The sequence below is a fragment of the Mustela erminea genome, chromosome 14 (genome assembly GCF_009829155.1).
Source record: "Mustela erminea isolate mMusErm1 chromosome 14, mMusErm1.Pri, whole genome shotgun sequence".
Taxonomy (NCBI): Eukaryota; Metazoa; Chordata; class Mammalia; order Carnivora; family Mustelidae; genus Mustela; species Mustela erminea.
This window is the reverse complement of record NC_045627.1, coordinates 85,784,864-85,799,483: the sequence shown is the minus strand read 5'-3', so window position 1 is coordinate 85,799,483 and position 14,620 is coordinate 85,784,864. Positions and strand designations below refer to the sequence as shown.

The window sequence follows — 14,620 nt, the reverse complement described above, 5'->3', positions numbered from 1 at the left end:
GGGTTAAGCCTCTGCCTTGGGCTCAGGTCATGATCTCAGGGTCCTGGGATGGGGCCCCGCATCAGGCTCTCTGCTCAGCAGGGAGTCTTCCCCCCACCCACCGCCCCCCCGCCTGCCTCTCTGCCTACTTGTGATCTCTGTCAAATAAATAAAATCTTTAATAAAAATTGAGCAAAACAATTTGTTGCAAATGTAGATAGTTTGCTGAAAATAGTTCTCAGTTCACCAATAATTGGGGGGTACTGATCCTTAGACAAACGGATAAATTTGCCATTTCCTGTATGTCGGTGGTTGCCTTGGTGCTATTCGGAAACAGGACTGGCATACAGTGGATGTCCGGTAAATCTTTGTTGACTGACGGAATAAATACCGTCGCACGTTCACTAGTGTCTGTGCAGAGGGTGTCTAGCATGCTCTTGGCCCCTGTGTTCCGGGCAGGGGCCCAGCACAGGCAGAGCTCAGGACAGGAGGGTGTGTGGATCGCTGCTGACCTTGGCCCCAGTGACTCGGGTGCCTGCGCGCTCTGGGACCTGTGTGCGAACTGCAGAGGGTCACAAAGCTCAGGCCAGTAACTCCAAACTCTACAGATAATAATAGCACCACCAAGCAGCAGCCCTGCCCCAATCTCTGACTGAGAAATCCTAGCTGAAGAGAAGTGGGATTTTATTTTTCCTGTCAGGGTGTTCTTTATTCAGTTTTGACTTCCTTGGACAAATTTGTTAGAATTTTGAGCAATCATTCAAAGGGAAAAAATGGAAACACACCTTAACTGGCAATCATAGTCCTTGTTTGACAGAGCGGATGACTGAAGACAGAGGAGATGCAAAGTGTATTTAGAAATGAGATTCCCGTTCTAAAACATTTTCTGCTCCGTTGGTGGAGACAGGGAGTGCCCGTGGAACGCCGTGTTGGAAATGGCGCTGGTTCTAACGTTTGAACTCCAAGTCTGGCTTCTCCCATCCTTCTTGCTTTCCTTTCAGCACATTCCGCGCGAGTGTCCCCCCTTCCCCATCACGCGTGCAGTGCTGCCTGCTTCGCTTCTGCTGCCCAGGGCCACCAGCAGCCCATGACTTCAGCCCTTTGGCCTTGACCTCCAGAGGTCACCGGAGAGAGGCATTTGGCCAAGAGGTAGGAATTTCGATGGGCCTTGTTTTATGCCAATTAAAGAAAGGGAGTTAAAGTGATCCTCCTCGGAGTCACTGCGTAATAATTTGGCGGAGTCATGGACAAGCAGCCGAAAGAGCACATGCTGGCGTTGAACTTGGCCTCAGGACATTTGGGGTCTAGTTCGGGCTCTGCCACGTATTAGCTGTGTGACTGCAGGGAGTCCCTCCACTTGTCTGAGACTCCGTCTCCTCCTCTGTAGGTGGAGGTTACGGCTCATGCCTGCGTGGGCCCCTGTCTGTGTCCCTGCAGGAACCAGATGGTCCACTGCAAGACAGAACACAGTCTCATGAAGGATCTCCTTCTAGAGACGTGGGCAGGTTTCAGGGGATGACAAGGACCCATGAGAGCCAAGAGCCTTGCCTGCTCCAAGGCTAAAGGGGTGGGGAGAGGTCGCTGCTGACAGCAAGAGCGGGGGCTATGGGAGAGGGGCCGCCAGACTGACCGGAGTGGTAGGTGTCCATCCAACAACACAGCTTCTTCCTAAGTGTGGCCTGGAAGGGAGGGAGCCTGAGATCAATCCTTTGACCCATGGGGTGTCCTGGTGTTAGGTTAAAAATCACAGTAGAAGTATTTATACCATGGAAATTGATAAACACCCCAACAAATCAGACTGTTCCCCAGAGAGCTGGTTGTCAACCAGTGACCGGCACCCTGCGCCCTGCTCTCCTGCCCTCCCAGGTCCCACTTGTTCTTCCTACTGGGTGAGTCCAACTACAGCCAAAGGGTGGGGACGGGTGATGTACTTTTTGCAGGCCAGTGACCAGGGCATAGAGTGGGGGGCAGATGGGTGGGAATGACTTGGCGCGTGGAAGGCGTCCAGAAGGAAACCACCGGCACACATGCAACAGTCATATGCAGCAATGACTAGCGGATAGGAAAATACTTAGTCAAAACTGACGGGCTTTTTGCATAGGTCCCTCCCTATTTTTGCAAAGTATTTTCCAGTTTACAAAGTGCTTTCATGGCGTCTACTGCCTTTGTCCCCGCCGTGTTGAGGAGTAGTCGGCATACGCCTCCTGCCTGACCTTGCTGGAAGTCAGGGCCGTCCAGATGACAGATCAGAGCATTTCACACGCATCCGGGTGGCAGAGGCCTTGCTTGTCCTAGGAGCTTGTTCTGTCTTTTCCTGGTGATGGAGCGCCAGCTGGAAGAATACTCCACCAGGACAAAGCCTAGGTGGCAGCCTCTCTTCAGTTGAGGCATGACCATGGGACGGAGCTGCGGCTCCTGGGAGGGAGCGTTTCACAGCAGCAGGTGGAACGCTTCCCTGGAAAGAAGCTGCCGAGCCAGCAAGGAGAGCATACCATGAACCCAGGGTCGGGACCGGTCCAGTCCCACACTCTGGGACAAGCCCTTTGTCCATCCTGCCGCCTGGAGCCCAGACACCACCTCCGGGCTGCAAGCAGGCCAGCCAGCGGACTGGTGAGAAGCAGAGGGAGCCTCACCTCAGGGACGGTCAGCAGATAGCAGAAACCCAGGGGGCCTGCCTGTCCCTGCATGGCAGGGTTGTCGGTCTGGAGCTGGCACAGCGGATCCCCGGCACGGGACGATGCTCTCCTCCACCCCTATTGCAGGACTCTGGCCTTGTGGCCACCAGAGAACGGTGCAACCCCAGGCCTCATATCCAGGAGCACACCTCTCTAGGCCACCAGCGCCGGCGGGGGGAGAGGTCCCGTGTCACCGACATGGCAAGTCTTGTGCAAATGCCCAGTTTGGTGATTAGGGGATGAGAAGGTGCTGGACAGATTCTCCTCCAGATGTTTACTTTTCTCAGCTCATGGAATAGCCAAGAAAGCCATGAAGACAGAGCATCTCAGAAAGGAGAAAGAGGGCAAGAGGAGCAGAAATCACATTGCCGAGTAGGAGAGAGGCAGGTCTGGGTATCTGGGCTCGGAGAGAAAGGCCAGGTCTCAGGGGCAGCCTGTGCACCCCGGGGAGGAGAGCTGGCCCTGGGGAAGGCTCGTGAGCTCTGGAGCCATCCTTCGACCCAGTGCCAACTCCGTTGTTTTCTCATTTGTAAATGCCAAAGGTTTCCTCATTTGTAAATGCCAAAGGTTCTTGTGCGGCGTAAATAAGACAGAAACACAGGAAAGCATTCAGTTCGGCCCGGCACCCAGTGTTTCACGATTGCTCACAACGGTTGCTTCCTCGTGGCCTCAGTGGCGTGTCCTAAGGTGAGCCAGCAGCAGGGGCCCTTGGGATGGAGATCTGAGCCGGGACAGGGTGGGAGCCCTGGGGCCTGGGTGTCACAATCCCGCCGAGGAGAAGGTCATCCCCTGCCTGGATTCAGTTCACTTCCCTGGCAACTAAGAAGTTGGGACAGATGGTTACTCAATGTCACCAGTTCAAGGATTCAGAGGGGACAAAGTCTGCTGTTATCTCCAGGCTGTCTTGTCCCCACTGGCCTGACCTGTTAAAGGGTTCCGCAGCTCTGCCTTCCACCTTGGGGAACAGCAGGTGTAAGGACCCTGGCAGGAACCCTCTGAGGGCTTAGAAGCCCCACCATCCTCCCCCATTGTGATGAGAGCTCTGATTCTATGGCAACGGTGGGTCCCCTGGACCCTCCCCTCCTGGTAGAGGCTGAAGGTCAGGAGCAAGGAGGGGGAGTGTCTTCCAGATGACAGAGTTTCTGAGGCAGTGAAGACGTCAGGGAGACGACCTCAGGCACTTTCGCTTCCTGCAGAAAATGGCCAAAGGGAGACGCTTCAACCCAGCTTTAGATAAGGATGGAAGATGGGTAAGAAAGATGGTGGCTTTTCTGGCCTTTCTCAGGCCACGTGGGTGTGGTCAAGGTCACAGACCCGAGTCTAGACCCCGCTGCTGCTACTTCACGTGGCATCACTTGAGGAATCACTTCCCTAACCTCAGTCCCTTCACCTGTGAAATAGACCCTCATAGTGTCTTTGGAAGGATTGCATGAAACAACTCTTGTGTGTAAAACACTCAGCGCTCTCGTGAGTGTCCACGAAGCCATCAATGTTGTGTGTTCTTTTTCTTTTTTTTTTTTTTTATAATATCTATCTTGCAGCATACCATGTAATCTACTGTATGATATCCACTCCGAGAATGTAAACTCCAGGGGTCCTGGGATCTTTGTCTTTTTACCTACTGATTGCATTAGAGCTGTAATGCGTGGAAAAGTTAACACTCTTTGTTTAAAAAGAAAGGGAAAAATAGAAAACACCTCAGAACATTTCAATCTAAAGGCTTTAAAAAACTAACTTTCTGGGGTTCTCAGGTGGCTCGTTTGGTCAGGTGTCTGACTCTTGGTCTCCGCTCAGGTCATGGTCTCAGGGTGATGAGATCGAGGTCCCAGTCAGACTCTCCGCTCAGTGCAGCGTCTGCTGGAGATTGTCTCTCTCCTCCTCCCTCAGTCCCTCCCTCTGCGTGTACACTCTTTCTTTCTCCCTCTCTCACAGAAGAAATAAAATCTTAAAGAAAAAAAAACCGACAAAAACTAACTTTACCCACCTGGATGTGATCTTGACTAAACAGCTTACTCTTAAATCAGTTTGTTTGTCTGTTAAATGGGAGCATAGTGTACCAAGGTTATAGGGCTATTGCACAGATCACGAGACCATTCAATAGAGAGCTTAGTATGGTGCACACAAAAAGAGTAACCACTCAATACTTGTTAACTATTCTGTATATTAATATTATACATACACACCTATATTTTTTTCTTGTATGCCCTGCTTCATTCCTCAAAGATTTACAATAACGTATAGAAAATATTCACAATAAAGCAGGAAATCATAAAAAAATAAAAATTCAGAATCAGTTTGGACACATTTAAGAATAAAAGGCTGGGACTGGGAAGATATGTAATATACACCAGCCATAGGACTTACATGTCTGCAATTTATAAAATATCATCAGATTTGGCTCTGAGGTTCCTGGCAGCCAAAGTAAAATGAGAAATAGGATGAACTACATAACAGGAGTCAGTCTTGAAGAGAAAAATGCAAGTTTCTCAGACTAAGTAACTTCCTCTCTATCAGCGACAATTGTGTTTGAGCAGGAATCATAAAAAGCTGACCACAGTGAACCAAATAAGGGTTTGTATTTCTCAAGCAACAAGAAATTCAGAAGGAGGCAGTTCGGGGCTGGGACAGATGCTCTTGGAGGTTATCCGGTCATGTCATCCTTGGTGTGGGGCTGTTTAACTCAGGGGGGTAAAGGAGGGGGAAGTCAGTGGACGAAAAGGTGGAAGGCACCTGTTGGCTAATTCTGTCACTTTTCATGGGGGGAAAACAAGACTATCCCAGAGCCCTGCCCTACAGATTTCTCTTTGATCTCATTGGGTCACATGGTCAATTTTATTGCCACGGAGTTTGGGGAGATATTGTGATCCCAGGACTGTGCCCGGAGCCAGGGCTTGGGGGCAAAGGCATTGCCGGCCAAAGCCTGATTTGAGTGTTTGGGGTGGGTCCCTTCTGTTGCCAGCAGCTCAGAGCATAAAAAGAATAGTGCTGATCATGAAGTTTCCCAAAGCAACTTGCAGGCCAGTTGGGAAAATTCAAGAAATCGTTGGCTTTGAGTCAGCAGCAGCCCACTGGGGATGACAATAATTGCCACATTAAAGGTGACAGTCATTTTGCAGTTGACCTTGCTGGTTGTAATCTGGCTGTTGCCGGGCAGGAAAAGCTTTTTTCATACACTTTTCCCTTCCTGTTTAATATTGCAGTCATTGTGTGAGTGAACGCAGCAAAAATTTCACTGCCAACTAGTTAAAAAGCTATATTTCATGGTTACAATATCCACCAGAAGGGTTTATTTCACAGTTATCATGTTATCACCATTAAATATATATTTTAAAAGAGTGAAATTAAAATGCTAGAGACTTTTTTTTTCCCCTAGTGATTTAGTCCTTAGACGTCCAGCATACAAATGAACTCAAGTCGGCTGTCATTTAGCTGGGGAAAAGGCTCATTCCTGATGCTAGAATGACTCCCACCCCCGCCTGATTTTCTGTAGCCGCCCAGACAGGAGTGTTGACATAGCCAGACCGGAGAAAGGGAGCAAGGAAAGGTTATGGGTCTGGAGGCGCTTTGTATTTTTTATTTACTTTGGAAAAAGAATTGTTTTAGAACATTACAAAATAGAACTGAATGAGTCAGAAACATATAGGTTGGCTTGAGAAAATGTCTAGGGTACCTTGTTAAGTGGGAAAGCAAAAAACCGCAGCACAGGACGCATCTTATGGTTCAACTTTTTAAACCAATTGAAGCCTGTCTGCAGGGGTCAGAGTTTGTGGACATGCGCCCTCGGCTGTGGATACTGTCATGCCGGGCGACCAAAGGAGGGGGAGAAAGGAATCAAAAGTTACTCTTCCATAAATCGGCACACATGATCTTTAGAAACCACATGTATGATATGACCCTATGTATGCAAAATGATCTCTGTCTCTACACACATCCATCCATACACAAACACGGTGTTCATGCCCACAGGGATGTATGAGAAAGACTTCCTTATGTTTCTATGTTGGAATCTTTTTAAACCATGAATATGTATTACAACTGTAATCAGAAACAGATATAATTATTTTTGTTGTGGAGAAGAGTAATGTAACGCTGCACTTGGTTAAGAAACATTTGAATAGTAGAGCAGGATGGTGAGCAGGATGGTGAGCAGGATGGTGAGAAGAAAGCCTTCCTCCTTCCGGGTCCCTCGTCCCTCCCTCCTTGGGCAGGTCCCCCAGAGAGCCTGGGCGCTGGTTAGGATGCTGGTTGGGGCGCTGGTTGGGGCTCCGGGTGGGTGCTGGCCTGGCACTGGTGTGTAGTTTTTCACTGCCCTGATCCTCATTCCTGTAGTCATTCAAAACTGTGTCCTGGGAGTTTTTTCATCGGGATAGGTTCTGTAAATCAGGTCTTGTCTTGTGTGCATGGATTCTTTATTTACAGAAATGGTGTTGGGTTATAGGTCTCCTTCTGGTTTTCTTTTTTCCACTCAGGACTGCATTTAAGAGATGGCTCAGTGGCTGCGTGTCACCTAGCCCCTTACTTCTCATTGCTGTGAGGAGAGCCCACCAAGGGCACCACGTGTAGGGTGTAACATCTCCACCTTTTTCCAGAAAGAGTAACATACTGAACACACTCCGTGCAGGCAGTGATGGAAGCCACCCGCATACGCAGTTAGATGTGACGTGGGAAGGAACGAGGGAGAATGGCAGTGTTGGCTCAATTCCTTGTAATCCAGCAGGAAGGAGGGCGCAAGGGCCTGAAGTGTGGCGGGGGGTTAGGGAGGGGACAGGGAGGCGAGGGCTGTGAGCAAAGCTAGAATCTGCTAGCAGGTGCAGGTACTCTCTGGTACATGCATTTTCCCTTTTAATCTCAGCTACCCTGTCAAATAAGTATTATTATTCCCATTTTACAGATAAAGAGATGGGGGCTTAGAAAATTCAGTGTCTCACATCAGGCTCACCGTACAGGAGAGAAAGCCGGGATTGGACTCAGGACCTTTGATCTATAGCGTGTGACCCAACCACCAAATTATACTTCTTCCCCAACCAGAACCTCCTCTGTTTTTTGACACTAGGGCTGCCTTGGCGGAAAGCAGCCGCCTCCTCGAGGTCACCCCTCCTTCTAGAGCAACCCACACTTGGTGACTGATCCATGAGCAGGCAGGAAGGCCCAGGCCCCTCACCCCGGCTCAGGACAGTTCTGAGAGGTCATCCCATGCCCAGAGCTCTCTGTTGGGTGGGCGGAGGCCCTTCTGGGGAATTCCTCCCACTGCCCAGACCTGTTTCCTTGCCGTGTGTTCATGGAGAGAAACCAGCAGCCTCCCCAAATCATCTTTATTATTAAGCTTTGTATCCTATCCCCTATCTACCTTCTCAGTGGAGACTCGACTGGGTTTAGCACCACTTCACCCTGCAGGAGGCTGGCTGAACCCTTAGCCCCCATTTGGGGGGTGCCTCCTCGGGGGCCCATGCTGGCGCTCACAGGCCACAGGCCCCTTACCAGGGCGGAAGCATTTCCAGGCTCGGGTGCAGTGGGGGTGGCCCCAGTAACTGGAAACAGCTGGCAGGGATGACCTGGGGCCATTACAGTGTTTTTTGTCTTGGAAAGAATACTTGAAAATTACAAAAATTATGCCATTTCCATTGCACACCAGAAGCACCCAAATGGCATTTTAATCACATCACGGAGGAAGCCCCCATACTTCGCTTTGAGACACAGTGTGTCTGGTTTTAATCACGGCGTGCGCTGGTTTTCCAGTTCCCTCAGATTGGACTAACACAGAAGACACCAGAATCCAGCACAAGCGCTATGCTAAAGGAGCCCCACCGCCCACGGTCGTCTCGGCAAGTGGAGGGGAAGCTACCACCAATCTACAAAGTTCGGGAGAAGGTGAGTCCAGAGTGCGGGCCTGGGCCGCCCGTCCCTGTGGCTCTCCACGGGGGCAGCCCCACTGGCATTTCTGGCGCTTCTTCGGAAGGAACTACTCCTTTGTCACCCCCGCTCCCTAAATGCAGGTAGCATTCCACCTTGAAACCTGGTCCCTGTAACACCCCAAATACTCTCTAGACAAACTCCCTCCTGGTCCAGACAATCAGGTTAGGCTCATCTGTGGACAAGGAACATCACCTTTGGTTACACCTCACAGATCATGAATGAGCCCATTCTGCTTCCCCTGCCAGTTTGTGAGCTACTTCAGGAACATAGAGTGGGCTAAGGGGAAGCCGGTGTGAACCTCACCCTTAGCTAATTCTCACTGCCTATTTGGGCTGGGGCTCTGGTCTACCAGAATCCTTATTGGTCAGATGAAGGAGTTTGGTCTTGATGGCCTCAAAGGTCCTTACCAGCTTTCAATTCCACAAACCAATATGCTTTTCCTTCTTTGCCTCCAAAGAAGGAGTTTTGAAAGAGGATCTTTAATACATTATATGTTAATAAAAATAATTAATAAAAAATAAAATATATGAATATTTAAAAAAAAGAAAGAGGATTCTTATGATTTTCTGCAAGGTCACCAATGAAGTTGAGTTTTAAAGCCTTGAGTTGGTGCGCACCCCTGTGACCTCACTGCCCTGGGCCATTTGCTCCTTTCCAGTAATGGGTTTCTCTCTTACATAATGTCCCTTTGCTTCCTCTGTCTTCTTTCCATGCTGCTGTGTGTTGGTTCTGAAAGCATGTTGGGGTCCTGATGTGTGTCTTTTCATCCCCTCCCTCGATCTTTTCCAGCAAGCAGTAAATAACAACTTCCCCTTCTCTGTACACGACAATCGGCACAGCCTGCAGAGCTCGGGGTGCTACCTGGACTCGGTGAGTATTGCTCTCCAAGTTACTAGTCCAACTGGGAGTGCCCCTGGGAGGCACAGTGAAGGTCGAGGACTTCCCTCAAAATTTGGAACCAGGTCAAAATTAATGCCTCGTAACAGGTTAAAAAAAAAATGCAGAAACCTCTCAAAGTTCTGTGCAACTTTCTGCACCAGAAAGCATAGTCCTTCTGCCTATGTTTGCATACACTTCCTACTTCAAAACGTGTCTTCTCATAAACTATCTCATTCATGAGTCTCTTGTGAAGATCTGTCCTGGGAAGGAGGGGTTGCCTGTGTGTCTCTGGTAGGCAGCCCCACGCCCCACAAGGAGAGATCAGAGGAAGGGGAGCTTACATAATACAAAGGACTTCCCAATCACTGGTGCTGTCCTTCCCCAGAAGTGGTGAGTTGTCCTCAGTGGAGAGAATAGAGTCTGAGAGCCCTCATTAGTGGTGGTGAACACAGCACCGTGCTGTGGAAATCTAGTGAGCTGCGTATGTAATTGCAAATTTTCTAATATGAAAATATAATTTTCATAATATATTTTATTTAACTCAGTTACTCCCCAAATTATCAATTCAATGTGTAATTTATATAAGCATTATTTCTGACATAGTTTACATTCCCTAAACGAAGTCTTTATAATCCTGATTTGTCCCCCTGCATTTGGAAAACCCACATCTAAAGTGTACATGTGGATGGCAGTTATCAAACTGGACAGGGCAGGGTTAATATATCTGAAGTAGAGGGGTGGACCCGGTGATCTCCGAGAATTCTTACCAAATCTGAATGTCCATGATGATGATGATGTACATAAAACCCACCATTTATTAAAAATGTACCATATGTAAGCATCTCATACTATCTCATTTAATGGTCGTGACAACACTACTGGCTAATTACTCTTATTGTCCCCAATTTGGAGATGGGGAACCTGATAACAAGGAACCCAAAAACTTCCCCAAAGTTACTCTTTCTTCTAGGCTGTCGTATCTAAGCTCAGCTGAAGTGGTTTAACCTAAAAATTCTGATTTGCCCTTAGCAGAGTGTTGAATACAGATCCAGAATATCCATGCTGCCAGCCTTTCTAAATGGAGGGCTTAATATATGAATATATGAGGGCTTAAAATGGTTTTCTAAACTGTCAAAGTAATGTATGTCCTTTACAACTTTCAAACAGTACAGAATTAAATACAGTTGAAAAAAACTTGGCCCTCTTACTTTTTTCCTCCTCATAATGCCACCTTGACGGCTCACCAATAATGGTTTGGTGGGTAAAATTGGAGAACTTTTGCAATCTACATGCAAACATATATATAAAAGTGTGTATCTTGTTGATGTGATAAACACAAATATTTTGTCAGAGCTATGTTAGTTTCATGGAAAACAATGGAAGCTTTCCAACTTTCTCTACATTTAGGAATAGTTTAGATAAAATGTGAACTTTCAGTTTAATGAAGTTAGATTTAGATAGAATTTGCCCATGAAATTATTTGGATTTAATACTTTTTTTAGAGTAAGTTTTTTTTTTTTTTTTTTTACTGTTTTACCCTTTCCATTTCTCTGTTGATTATTAATCTATTCTACTGATTTCTTCTCATGTAGATTTTGCTGATATGTGTTTACCTAAAATTCATCTATTTCTTTTCAAATTTATTGGTGTAACAACTCCTAAAATACTCATTTTGCTGTTCTTTTTAATCTTTTTTGGTTGTATGTTTAGTTCATATACTTGCAAGTGTTTTTGTTAATAAACTTATTAAAACTATGAATATTCCTCAGGTTATTGCTTTGGCTACATCCCAACGGTTTTACTAATAAAAGTTTCATTGTTATTTGCTTTCAATAGTCTATGATTTAATTTTTAATTCTAAAAATAATTTAGAATAATGTTTTGAATTTTCTGCATGGTTAGAATTTTTTGAGATCATCTTTTGTTGCTAATATCTAATTCAATAGGTTTAATTTTTATAGCATATGGATTCTGAATTATAAAGAATATCTTTGTTACCTTATACCTGATTAATTTTATTAAATGTTTCATGGGTGTTTAAAAAGAACATATATTTCCCATCTGTTGATTACAAAGTTCTTCATTTTATTAATTAAAGTCTTAATTTTGTTATTCAAATCCTACATAGCCTTTTCTTTTTTTTTTTTCTTTTAAGATTTTTTATTTATTTATTTGACAGACAGAGAACACAAGTAGGCAGGGAGGCAGGCAGAGAGAGAGAGGAGGAAGCAGGCTCTCTGCTGAGCAGAGGGCCTGATGTGGGTCTCAATCCCAGGACCCTGGAATCATGACCTGAGCCGAAGGCAGAGACTTAACCCATTGAGCCACACAGGCACCCCTTGCCTTATATAGTTTAATGCCATATCTTTCTACATAAAAAATCATGAGTATTTTATTTTCTTGGTGGCTTTTATTATTTATCAAAATGAAGTATCTCTCTTTACATACCTTATTGTTTTTAGCCATGAATTCTAGAGTGCAATATTAGCTTTGCCACTATTGTTTTCTTTTTGGGAATAGTCATTACTTTCATTATGGTTTATTCCTTTGTCCTTATACTTTTTAGTCATTTGGTGTTGCTTTTCTTTTTTTTAAATCATAAATAAAATAGAGCATGGTTTAAAAAAAAATCCAAGAGTCATTTTTTCTTTGTGTGAAAATTTCACCCATTCACACTGATATAATTTGTGTTTTGGGTGTTATTTCTGCTATTTCATTTTATGTTTCCTATTTACCATGTTTGCATGTTGTTTCTTGTTTTTTTCCCCTCCCTCTCCTAACTTTGTTAGATTGAATTTATTTGCTCACCCTGACTTCTCTTGTTTACTAGTGGTTACCCTTAAATATAAATGTTTAAGAAATTCATTGACACTATTACTCTATAAATATAAATTTTAATATCATAGGTTTTCCCTCCAGAATAAGGCAAATTCTTCAGTGTACTGGGCTTCTTCACTTTCCTCTCTAGGTGTTCTTGTGCTGAAGGCCAGGATGTGCTTTCCCAGTCATGAAGGTGCCATTTTCATGGGCTCATGTTAAGTGGCACCTCTTGGGGTTAAAAGCAGTCAAGCTGAAATCCTGGGATTTCAATTCCAGATTTGTTTCTCTCTCTATCTCTCTTTCTCCCCTTCTTTCCTTTCTTTCTGTGGATTCTTACTTGAAGTTTCAATATATTTCATAGTCACATTATCAGTAAGTAGTTAGACTTAATTACAAGCTTTGCTTGTTCCTTTCTTTGTAGCTCTTTCTCTATTCATTTTGTCTCTTTTATCTGGTTTTAATTTTTTTCTGGAGTATCTGCAGGTACATTTTTAGAAAGGTGCTTGGGCAACACCTTCTGTCTGTGCCTCCACAGTCAGTCTCCCCCTTTCTCTCTCCCCTGGCACCAGGGGCTGATCTGTGGGGACTACATTTCCTCTCAAGCCCCTTGGACCTGGAGCCTCTGTACTGTCCCAGTGGGGGGCCCCACAGATAGTCCCATTACTAAACTCTCTTCAAATTACCCTAATTGGGTCTGCCACCTGCTGCCACTTGGAATGATACCGGTCCTTATGAAAAGACAAACTCACTTTGCTACAGACAGTCCCTAACTTGCAATTTTTTTCTGTTTACCATGGAATTATCGGATACTGCTCCATTGTGAGTCCAGGATGCTCTGTAATGTAAAGTCTGGGTAATCTAATGTGTCTTTTCTCCTCGTCTTTTGTCTGAGCATAGTGTTGTCTCCTAATCATGATCAGATCTAAAGCCCAGTTCTGAATACAGCGCTGTTCTCAGGTTCATGTGTGAGGTCCTGAGTGTTAATGAGGAAGCCTGTGGGCAGATCACCAAAGGTGTTGCTTCCTTCTCGGGAAAGAATCCAGCTTCTGTGGACTTCTTAGAGGGAGAACCATCTATCCCATTGAATGCTGAGATGCTGCCAGGGCCCAATTCACGGAGGAGCCACCTGGGTGCAGAGAACCTGCCCAGGGTACCTGGGAGCTCAGGCTGGCTAATAGGCTGTTTCCAGCTGTGGTCTCTCTGGCTCCCCCTTCCCTGTCTCTGGAAGACTAGTCCCTTTGGTGGAAGTGGAAGACTGCAAGAATCGTCAACAAAATGCCTCCAGCGTACTCTGAGTGTTGATGTACAACACTTAGCAAGCAGGTAGAGATATACCTCTTGTAGTGGTTGCCATACTGTGCATTAAGGCTAGAATGCCATGTAACTGGTTCCACTGAAGACCCCAGAACTTTGTGACCTTGAATATTTTTCTCCTAATCTTTTTATAATTCTTTCCCAGGGCCTGGGACGGAGGAAGATCTCCCCAGAGAAAAGGCAACATGCTTCAAGAAATTTCAATCTCTGGGCGTGTGACCATGTTCCGTCTTGTCTTGACGGCTTTTCAAATAACCAAATATCATATGTCTATCGAGAAGTTGTGGTGCTCCCAATTTTCAGACGCTTCCCAAGACATTATAATGAGATATGGAAGTCTTTTAAATTTATTCCTCGGAAAAGTTATACAGAGTTTTTGAAAAAGACTCCAAAAGTAAGGTTTGCTATTGACAAAAAGGTTGGTTCTTCACTGGAGCCCTAATCCTTCCAGAAGGTTATGGATGAGTTTTGTAATATTGGTATCGCACTGAACATTTGTTTTCTGGTTCAGCCTACTAGTTGACATAGGATTTGTTTAAATTAGAGATTAGAGATTGTACATGTCTTAATGCAGAGGTGAAATATTCTTGCCGTGATAACACAGAGATGAAAGTCTTTATATTGAGAATCCAGAAAAGCTACACATTATGTTACCACTCCCCACTTTAACATATTTCTGTTTTTTTTAGTAAGGTTGAAAAACATTCAAGTTCTTATAAAAATAAAGATATGTGAAGATATATACACTTGCAATGAAAAGTGCTTTAAGCGAAAAATGTATTAAAATGAACTTTAAAATTCCACGTTATCTTCCGGGGGGAGTTAAAAAAATTCTGTAATTGATATAGGATCACATTTTCCTGCTGAAAGTTCTAACAACACAGACGTACCAGGAGTTCCCCTTGATTTCATCACGTCTTCAATCTTTGTCCTGTCCCCAGAAGTAAGTTAACCTTTTGTTTTTATTCTGTGCGCTTAGAATCATATACATATGTATCACTCCATATTAATTTTGGACATAAACTGTTCCACAGCCCATG

At 45.3% G+C, this 14,620-nt stretch overlaps 1 protein-coding gene across 1 annotated transcript; it reads left to right on the top strand.

The window, feature by feature from the left end:
* Positions 1 to 3,502: 3,502 nt before the first annotated feature.
* TEX36 (testis expressed 36) lies at positions 3,503 to 14,325 on the top strand. The gene is made up of 4 exons (XM_032312345.1): positions 3,503 to 3,904; positions 8,391 to 8,522; positions 9,357 to 9,437; positions 13,726 to 14,325. The coding sequence occupies exons 1-4, from the start codon at positions 3,854 to 3,856 to the stop codon at positions 14,020 to 14,022; spliced, it is 561 nt and encodes a 186-aa protein (XP_032168236.1). The 5' UTR covers positions 3,503 to 3,853; the 3' UTR covers positions 14,023 to 14,325.
* The last annotated feature ends 295 nt before the right edge of the window (positions 14,326 to 14,620 follow it).